Below are 10,142 nucleotides of genomic sequence, written 5' to 3'. Positions count from 1 at the left end.
CGTTCCTCTGACTCAATGCTGTTGTTTCTTTTCACAGCAGATTTACATTTTAAAGCTTCGCCGAGTTAATCCTCTAAACAAACCAGAGATCTCGTCCTCCATAAACACCCCGTCCAACCCGTCCTCCCCCTGAACTGGTGATTCAGTCTCTGAGGACATTTTTGCCAACATGTTTACACATACAAAGACTTTGCTTTGGTATTTTGTTGCCTGCCGGGAAACACAAGAGAAGGCACGTATGAGAAAATAAAAAGAGCACTGCAAAAGGCAAGAAATGGAAAACATGACAATAAAATATGAAAATGTTATCCAAAAAATGTTATCCACGTTGGGGCCAGTGGGTTTGGATAACATTTTTTGAAACTCACTGGCCCTCCCTCCAAAAGTTATTTATCAGTGTTACAACAAAACCAAAGACTTATAAGTTACTCTGTTAACACCTTTAATCGGTTATTAAATACATCCTGGATATAAAGAAACTAAAATGTGATCACAGTTAAAATGATAAAAAATAAAAAGGTTAACAAAACAATTTACTTTTAAAACAAAACACACTAACAGAGTCAAACATGACGTGCTCTCTCTGCACAGAGCAGCGGATACGAGTCGCCATGGTAGCAACATGTCAATCAGCTTGTAGCTCCGCCCTAAAGCCTCCCCTGCTTCCTGGTCTCTGTTCCTCTAAATGGGACCATAATTTACTAAATGAACATCACGCTGTGTTGAAGAAGACTTGAAACTAGCGACTGAGACCAGAAACTCATCAGGAAAGAGTTTACTGAGGGAATAAATCAGCTGACAAGCAGAAACATTTTCTTTCTGCAGCCGCTGGAGTCGCCCCCTGCTGGCCGCTGGAGAGGACGCAGGTTTAAGTTCCGTCTGCATGGTTTCACTCGAATAATAATAATATCCGTTTTACGACCTGCACGCATGCTCACTTCCTGTCAGCTCTACGTTAGCTTCACCGCTGATCTCCGTACAGGCGTTCCTGCTGAGTCTGCGAGGGTTCAGGCTTTAGGGCCGACGTGTAGCCCGGAGGGTGACATCAGCATGTTGTCGCCACAGACGGCCAATAGCAGCAGGACAGCGTAGAGTACCTGCGTTCACCTGCAGGTGTCTTTTGTTTCAGGCTCGGAGAGTTCAGCCGTCTGTTCCTGAACTTTCTCTGCTGATTGACGGCAGCTTCACCTCCAATCAGAGCCGCTGGCAGGACGCTGGCTCCGCCCACAGACCACCTCCTGCTCCTGCTGCTGCTGACAGGAAGTCTGCTCCTCCAACCGGAAACTCCTCAGCTCCCAGACCTGCTCCTCCTCCTCACCTCCACAGCACCCCCAACTCCATCCAGCAGCAGCAGCCCTGCACCTGCTGCTCCACCCACACCTATGACTGCACCTCCATCTTCTCCCCAGGACTCCCGCCTGGTGCAGCTGCTCCTACACCTGCTGCTTTCTCAAACCACACTCCTCCTCCCTCCAGTCTCCACCCTGCTCCTCCTCCTTCCACTTACCATCCAGTTGCTCCTTCTGTTCCTCCTTCCCGCAGTCGCGGCACTCCTTTGTGCTCCCATCACCATACTCCACCTCCCCCCTCAGCTCCTCCTCCCTCCCACACCCCATCCTCTCCTCCCTCCAGCAACCACCACACTCCTCCTCCCTCCACTCGCCTCTCTGCTCCTCCTCTTCCATCCCTCCTCCCTCCGCCTCCTGCTGTCCCGTGGTTTGGTGACTCCCCCTCTCCTCACCCCTCCCGTCCAGCAGCAGACCCTGGATCTCCCCCGTGGATCCCCCGTCCCTCCTGTGTGAATCAGTGCTGCGGTCAGGTGGGAGGAGTCACCCGGTCTGATCCCTACCAGCTCCTCCTCCAGCAGGACCGACAGCTTCGCCTCCTGCAGGCTCAGGTAACAGATTCATCACGTGACTCCTGGCTCCGACATTTCCCACTGCGTAAGGGGGTCAGGTTCTCATGTTTACTGCGTCCAATCAGAGTGTTTTTCTGCGTTTAGGTCCAGATGTTGCTGGAGGCTCAGGGGAAACTTCAGTCCTCCAGTCGGCAGGTCGACACTCAGATACCCAGGAGCACCGCCAGCATCGCCGTGGGGACAGGTGAGGCTGTCAGGACGGGTGTTCCACCTGTTACAGGTGTTACCAGGTGAAAGTCAGCATCACACATCTCACTCTCTGGTTTGCAGGTGCCAGTCTGTTCTGGGGGGATCCTGTCCAGCCCCTCCCTCATCAGGAAGTACAGGCTCCTCCCTCATCCTCCCCCAGCCCACCCCCCTCACACGCCAACCTGTCTGTCATGAGGCCTGAGGGCGGAGCTGAGGACAGTCACATCACAGGTCAGGAGGCTACCTGCTCCCCCTCTGGTCAGCTCAGGTGAGACTCGTCTGCTGTTCATTTCTTTATACCTGCAGCTACAGATCAGACCGGAGACTTGGCGTTAAAGACCGGCGACTTGGCGTTAAAGACCGGCGACTTGGCGTTAAAGACCGGAGACTTGTTGTGGTTGGAGACGGGAGACTTGTTGTGGTTGGAGACGGGAGACTTGTTGTGGTTGGAGACGGGAGACTTGGCGTTAAAGACGGGAGACTTGGCGTTAAAGACGGGAGACTTGTTGTGGTTGGAGACGGGAGACTTGGAGTGTGACTCGAGCTAAAGCCTCCCCTGTTTGGTTGCAGCGGTCTGCAGAGTCCGGTTCTGGGAGAGAGTGTCAGCATGTACGAACCCGCAGACGACCAGCAGAACTTCTACCACGACCTCATGGTAACGCAGTCGGTCACATGATGCAGTCAAACAGGTAGGATATTGATTATTTGATCGATGACCTGGTGACTCGTCCTCAGGATCAGCTGACCAGCCGTCTTCAGGAGTCAGACAGCAGACAGGAAGAGGAGGAGGAGGAGTCCAGCCTGTCTGTGGTCCCTGACCGCCCCCAGTCCTCCCACTCCTCCCGGTCCAGGAGGAAGCAGCAGGGTCATGGATCCGACCCGGTGGTCAGCGCCACCTTGCGGCAGCTGCGGCAGCTCGGAGTCGACGTGGACGAAGATCTGACCGAGTCTGACAGGAGAAAACACCAGACCGTGGAGAGCAGCAGGTACGGACCTCACCTGGTCACACCTGGTATCACGTGATTCGGTCAGCCTCCAGGTTCTCACTGTGTTTGTTTGTTGTCAGCACTCTGGCGAGCATCAGCCCGGCAGCGGTTCTGTCCAGACTGAGCGTGTCCGAGCCGTCGGCCAGCTCTCTGTACCCGGGAGGCAGCGTGGATCTGAGTCTGGAGGCCAACGCCATCGCCCTGCGCTACCTGAGCGACTCTCAGCTCAGCAGGTTGTCTCTGGGTGGCCGCGCCCCCCTCCCAGCCCCCGCCTCCTCTAACGACACCCTGATGTCTCCTAGCAACATGTCCCTGGCGACAAGGAAGTACATGAAGAGGTACGGCCTGATCGAGGAGGAGGACGGCGAGGCCGAGGAGGAGGAGGCGTCTGCTCGCCAGCCGCTAACCGAGGCTCTGAATGTGAAGCTCCTCCCACAGAGTCAGCTGATCAGGGACCTGCGGCCAAAAATGCAGATGTTAGCCGGCGGCACCAAACCGAGCAGCAGCGACAAGGAGAACTGTTCCAGCAGGCGGACATCTTTAGTGAGGGCGAGCAGCCGCCAGACAGAAGGGTCAGTGGGAAACATCCTAGACCTGAGCCGCCTGAGACAGCTGCCCAAACTGTTCTGACACCCGAGAACCAGCTGTCTGAAACCTGCTGGCGACTTTAAAACTGTTATTTTTTAAATGGAGTCTGGTGCGTCTGAGGTGCTCGGTGTGGAAACACTCAAACTCTTCTGAACCAGCTGTCTGAAACCTGCTGGCAACTTTAAAACTGTTATTTTTTAAATGGAGTCTGGTGCGTCTGAGGTGCTCGGTGTGGAAACACTCAAACTCTTCTGAACCAGCTGTCTGAAACCTGCTGGCGACTTTAAAACTGTTATTTTTTAAATGGAGTCTGGTGCGTCTGAGGTGCTCGGTGTGGAAACACTCAAACTCTTCTGAACCAGCTGTCTGAAGGTGCTGGAAGATTTTAAAAACTGTCCTATTTTAAATGGAGTCTGGTGTGTTCAGTATGTAAAGACTCTGCTGGTTCAGACCCTGTGTGTCATGGTCAGACTGGTTTTACTGGAAATCTGCCTCCTTTAGTTTCTCTCCTTTTTATCAGAGGTTTGTGTTTATGAACTGTTTCTGTGTTTGATCTTTTGTCACTTCCTGTTTTTATGTGAAATGTCTTTTGCACAGATTTTTTTTTTATTTTATTTTTTATTTATGACAAATAAAATTGATAATACTTTTAGTACCAGAGTACATGTTTATATCAGAATGTTTAACAGCATGTGGGATACTTCGACAAAACACTTCTAATAATCAACCTCTGTGGACAGAAGTTTGAAAAAATACGTGTTTTAAACTTGGTGTCTCCTAAACCTCATTGGACCTCACACCTTTTTTAAAACCTGCACCCTGTTTTCTCATGTTATTGTCTGTATGTGACTAATGGAAACCTTTTTTAAATTTGTCCAGTATTGAGCAGCAACGCAATCCAACACAGTGCGTCCACTAAAGAGCTTGTTTTTCCCGCTGACAGACTGGTGTTTAAAAGTGTCTGATGGAAAGGACCCCTGCAGAGAGACGAGAGTAAACACAATCACAAACTGATCGATCCAGAGAGGTAAAATCACTATTTTTATCACTGGAGTCTGGCGGCTTTGAAGAGAGCATTATAGCGACGGTTTCTGGTTAAACAAAAATATCTTGCTCTTTTAAAGGTCTCTCTCTGCAGGGATCCTTTCCACGATGCTGTCAGAAACCAACAGTGTGAGCCTGCCAGCGGCAACAAGCTCTGTAGCGGATGGACTTTGACAGCAGTTTGCTCGCTCAGTACCAGACCCGTTTTAAAAACTGTCGTCCCAGTTAGTCACATAGACACAAAAACATGGGAAAATAGGGTCCAGGTTGAATAAAAGCTGCCCTTTAACTGCCCCAGAGCAGCTGGATTATCCTCTTTCTGTCACAGGCGGAGCTGTCGGGGTCTGTTAGACTAAAAATAATGATGAGTCTGGCTTCAACTCTGATTTTTAGGAAAATCAAACCCAGACTTCCTGAGTATTTTCTTTTGGTAAGTTTAATCCATTTATCTCTATAACTGATGAGCCCCACTTTGTTATAATTCTACTGTAGATGTGATCTGCTCCTTTTGTTAAAAACCTTGTTATGCTCATGTCCCCTCGGGCCCCCGGTAAAATCAATCCACCTTAACAAACTCATCATGTTTACTAGTTAAAGATTCCCAGAAACAGCAGCTGTGGACGGCTGACAGTCCTGATCCCGAGGACAAACTTTACATTTTCACCTCACCAGTAGCAAGTACGGAGATCCTTTACTACAGTAAAAGTACTCCACTACAAGTCCTGCATGCAAGCCTTACTTCAGTAAAGGTATGGAAGTATTATCAGCTAAATGTACTTACAATATAAAAGTAAAAGTACTCATGTTGTAGTAAAATGTTCCTGTCAGTGTTTCAATATTCCTTCTGCCTGTCAGAGTAGAAGTATGAAACATACATCAAATTTGTACATAAGTGCAGTAGTGAGTAAATTTACTTTAAGTTACTTTCCACCACAGCCAGTGTGTCAAGGACGGAAGAAGTTTCCTGTGTGGTGGTGATGATGATGATGCAGGTTACTGCCCCCTGCTGGTCAGACGTCCGTCCTGCAGCGGTGACAGTTATTGATTAGTGATCAGACGTCATGTGGCACCAGCTGCTGAGCGGCTGCACGTTTCCTGGAGCTCTGAGCTGTTGACGAACACACGATCAATGTCTCAAAGGTTGCTGTGGTGTTCCAGTGCTCTGCAGGACACTGACCTGAGTTCAGCTCAAACTGCTCACATCTGTCTGAACACAGGCCGCGCTCTACCTGTTCAGGTAAGAATTTAACAGCAAGTCTTCCTCCTGGGGTTCAGGTGAATACTGAATGTGTTTGTCAGGTGTTTCTCTTCCTGGTCGTCTGTGAGAAACATTTAAAATCCTCGTTTGTGTTTTTCCGCCTGTTTTACATGTTGTTTGTCTTTCCTGCAATGTGTGAATCAGCTTTAAACAACATTTAAAGGAGAAATATTAGAAGTCTTTAATCTGGAGCGTAAAATGAGAAAAGAGTTAATTTATTCAGATTTAATGCAGTGATTATATTTAGGGTTGATTAATGTTTAAAAGTGGAATTTAAAGTCTTTAAAGCGACCGAGTTTCATCTCAGTGTCCTTGTTTGTTTTAGAGCAACAAAAATCTGCAGAATTCAGACAAACTTTGTTTTAATGCTTAATCTGGAGAAACTTAAAGTTGCATTTAAAATCATAAATTTATCAGATTTAGTTGCAGAGAAAATGAAAGATTTGCAGATAAACTGTGGGGTTTGATGAGTAACTGAGCAGAGTGTGTAGGTGGGTGTGTTTGTTTGGTGTGTCGCTGTAGGTATTGATGATTTCCAGCTGAAACGTTTCGCCGAATCTCCCGTTTTAAAACAAACGGACAAACCTCCTTATTGACAAGAAGAAATAATCTCATCTATAGAAATAGAACTAACTGATCTGATCACTACTTGGCTTCAGATATCAGGGGTGTGACCAGACCCTTAACCCACGAGACGAGATTATAATTTGCGTGAGTCTTCGGTGAGACAGCTTTTTCCCTGACGAGAAATATCGTCATAATTTAATCTTGTGAGATCTTGTCACGCCCTATCAGATATTGATCCCGACTGACCTGGTTTCCCCTCTGAGATTTTAAAGCTTCATCATGAGGACTGCCGATTGGCTGTTGTCTCTGGCGTCCCTGCTGCTCATCTCCTCTGTCCGTCCGGACATCTGCAGCGCCAAACCCAAAGACCTCCCCCTGGAGCCGCGATGCATCTACCGCAGCCCCGAGGCCCCCACCACAGAGCCCGAGCCGATCCCCGAGTCCACCAACCCCCGAGTGTGGGAGCTGTCGAAGGCCAACAGCCGCTTCGCTCTGTCGCTCTACAAACAGCTGGCCCTCAGCAAGACCCCCGAGTCCAACATCTTCATGTCCCCCATCAGCATCTCCACCGCGTTCGCCATGACCAAACTGGGAGCCTGTAACCAGACGCTGCAGCAGATCATGGAGGTCAGAGAGAGAAACCCTGTTCAGAGTTCATCACCACAACCTGATTGTGGAGTCTGCCGGTCTCAGCTGCTGTTTTCTGTCTGCAGGTCTTTAAGTTCGACACCATCAAAGAGAAGACGTCGGACCAGGTCCACTTCTTCTTCGCCAAACTCAACTGTCGTCTGTACAGGAAGAAGGACAAGACCACCGAGCTGATCTCCGCTAACCGCCTGTTCGGAGACAAGTCTCTGATCTTCAACGAGACGTATCAGAACATCAGCGAGACGGTGTACGGAGCCAAGCTGCTGCCGCTCAACTTCAAGGTACCATGTGATCCAACATGTGAACCACTCAGTTTTCATATTCATAGCAATCATTGAACTGATACATGAACTATTCTGGTTCTGTGCTGCAGGAGAACCCAGAGAAGGCCCGGGTCACCATTAACAACTGGATCTCCAACAAGACAGAGAACCTGATCCAGGACACGCTGCCATCAGGGGCGCTGGACTCCAACACGATCCTGGTCCTCGTCAATACCATCTACTTCAAGGTACTTTTCTCCCAGCAGCCTCCTGTTGTGTCGGTCTGTATAAGTAGTAACACCGAGGTCAAAGGACCAGAAATATAAAGCAGGAGGTCGTCTGCATAGAAGGAGAAGTTGTTCCTTTATCTGAGCCTCAGCTTCGTCGCAGGAGGTTCTGCTGACGTTCCCTCATTTCTTTCCTCAGGGTCAGTGGAAGAACAAGTTTGAGAAAGACAACGTGTACGTCTCAGATTTCCACGTCGGTGAGCGTCGGACCTGCCGGGTCAACATGATGTACCAGGAGACCAAGTTCAGGTACCGGTTCTTCCCCGACGACCAGGTACAGCTGCTGGAGATGCCGTACCGTGGAGACGACATCACCATGGTGATCATCCTGCCGAGCAGAGAGACCACGCTGAGTAAGGTAATCCCACCGCTCAGCCAGAGATGTTGTTCAACCTCTTTGTTACATTTTAGACCTGCTGCTCCTCCTCCTTCTCCTGCTCCTCCTCCTGATACAGAGCCTTGTGGTTCTCCACAGGAAAGACATGTTTGTACGTGAGGAGTCAGATTTTGGTGTTTCCTGTGTGTTTCAGGTGGAGGAGAGTCTGGACCTGAAGAAACTGACCCGCTGGTTGGACGAGATGAAGGAAACCACCGTCTCCGTCAGCGTCCCTCGCTTCAGGGTGGAGGACAGTTTCAGTCTGAAGGAGGAGCTGCAGGCCATGGGACTGACCGACCTGTTCAGCGCAGAGAAGGCCAGCCTGCCAGGTGAGGGGGCGGGGCCACACACACCTATGACGCAGGAGGTTTATCAGGTGTAGAGTTGTACTAAAGTGAGTGTGGGGTGTTTGGGAACCAAATTGATACTCTTTCACCCACACCCCCCGACCGTCTGGGAAGGGGTGGTGGGACTGGGGTTCTTAATTTCCAACAAATGGAAATTCACAAAGCTGCTACCCCCGAATCAATATGCCTCCCTCGAATACCATGCTGTCTTGGTGTGTCCGCTCCAGTAAAGGTCTCTGTGATTGTCATATACCGTCCACCAGGACAAATGGGTAACTTTGTGGACGAGCTTGACACACTGCTGTCTTCAATACCAGAGCATGACTGTCCCCTACTTGTCCTCGGTGACATGAACATTCACTTCGACAATTCAAAACATTTATCTAACACAGGTTCTCAGCCCCCCGACCCACACAGCTGGCAAGGTGCTTGACCTCGTTCTTGTCCGAAACTGTGCCACAGAGTGCCTAACAGTCACACCTCTACATGTGTCAGACCACTATTTCATTCAGTTCACAGTATGCCTACAGGAAAAGCCCATTGTTCCAACACCGTTGGTCTCACACCGCCGCAACCTCCGCAACCTGTCTCCCGCTCACTTTGCCTCAGTGGTAGCTTCCGCTCTACCCACCCTCAACACATTTTCCTCACTTGAGGTCAATGATGCCGCACAATCTCTGTGCTCTACACTAAGCTCGTGCCTGGATAGCCTGTGTTCTGGATCCACCAAGCCTGCTCGCCCAAACCAGTCCCACCCGTGGCTAACTGATACCATCTGTGGGCTCCGTACTGGTCTCAGAGCTGCTGAAAGAAAGTGGCAAAGACCCCGCCGACCTTAAGGGCTACCAACTACTCCTATCCTGCTTCTCAACAAGCATCAGTGCTGCCAAAACTGCATTCTATAATGACAGAATAAGCAGTGCCACTGAATCAAGGAAATTATTTTCCACTTTTAAAGCGCTACTAAATCCTCCACCACCCAAAAACTTGTCTGCTGATACCTTTGCTGCCTTTTTCACAGGCAAAGTGGAGGCTATAACTAGCCAATTCTCTGAAACACTCAAACTCAACCATTGTATCAGTCCTACTACATCTGTTCCTCTGCCCTCCCAGGTCAGTGGTTCTTCACTGTCCTCGTTTACTCCTCTCACAGAGAGCGAAGTATCAGAACTACAGTGGGTACGGAAAGTATTCAGACCCCCTTAAATTTTTCACTCTTTGTTTCATTGCAGCCATTTTCCAAAAATCAAAAAAGTTCATTTTATTTCTCAGTAATGTACACTTCTTGACAGAAAAAAACAGAAATGTAGAAATTTTTGCAAATTTATTAAAAAAGAAAAACTGAAATATCACATGGTCATAAGTATTCAGACCCTTTGCTGTGACACTCATATTTAACTCAGGTGCTGTCTATTTCTTCTGATCATCCTTGAGATGGTTCTACACCTTCATTTGAGTCCAGCTGTGTTTGATTATACTGATTGGACTTGATTAGGAAAGCCACACACCTGTCTATATAAGACCTTACAGCTCACAGTGCATGTCAGAGCAAATGAGAATCATGAGGTCAAAGGAACTGCCTGAAGAGCTCAGAGACAGAATTGTGGCAAGGCACAGATCTGGCCAAGGTTACAAAAAAATATCTGCTGCACTTAAGGTTCCTAAGAGCAC

General features: G+C 48.9%; 2 protein-coding genes across 7 annotated transcripts in view; both read left to right on the top strand.

Annotated features, from left to right (window-relative positions):
* Positions 1-4,333, top strand: part of stil (STIL centriolar assembly protein) — a 14,782-nt gene extending 10,449 nt beyond the window's left edge. Inside the window, exons 11-17 of one of the 3 annotated variants that reach the window (XR_006821829.1) lie at positions 1,130-1,897; positions 2,003-2,102; positions 2,189-2,375; positions 2,678-2,762; positions 2,843-3,093; positions 3,174-3,790; positions 3,995-4,333. Coding sequence is in view for 1 of the 3 variants with exons in the window: in XM_046030489.1 (XP_045886445.1) it covers positions 1,130-1,897; positions 2,003-2,102; positions 2,189-2,375; positions 2,678-2,762; positions 2,843-3,093; positions 3,174-3,723 (1,941 nt within the window). In the remaining 2 variants the exon portion in view is untranslated. Of the gene's footprint in view, positions 1-1,129; positions 1,898-2,002; positions 2,103-2,188; positions 2,376-2,677; positions 2,763-2,842; positions 3,094-3,173 lie in introns of all 3 variants that reach the window. The other 2 variants (XR_006821828.1, XM_046030489.1) reach the window with 2 other exon arrangements.
* Positions 4,334-4,469: 136 nt separating this feature from the next.
* Positions 4,470-8,453, top strand: LOC123957592 (antithrombin-III-like; the record flags this gene model as incomplete). 4 transcript variants are annotated; one of them, XM_046030506.1, is given in 10 exon segments in its annotated part: positions 4,470-4,708; positions 4,806-5,155; positions 5,317-5,474; positions 5,662-5,962; positions 6,643-6,705; positions 6,823-7,177; positions 7,264-7,479; positions 7,572-7,709; positions 7,888-8,106; positions 8,279-8,453. In XM_046030506.1, coding segments are annotated over 5 exon segments (1,096 nt in total), but the record flags the coding sequence as incomplete, so codon positions are not given.
* Positions 8,454-10,142: the final 1,689 nt, after the last annotated feature.

The sequence above is a fragment of the Micropterus dolomieu genome, linkage group LG19, assembly GCF_021292245.1.
Source record: "Micropterus dolomieu isolate WLL.071019.BEF.003 ecotype Adirondacks linkage group LG19, ASM2129224v1, whole genome shotgun sequence".
NCBI classification, from domain to species: domain Eukaryota; kingdom Metazoa; phylum Chordata; class Actinopteri; order Centrarchiformes; family Centrarchidae; genus Micropterus; species Micropterus dolomieu.
Note: the sequence above shows the minus strand (reverse complement) of the source record. Positions and strands in the feature narration are given on the sequence as shown.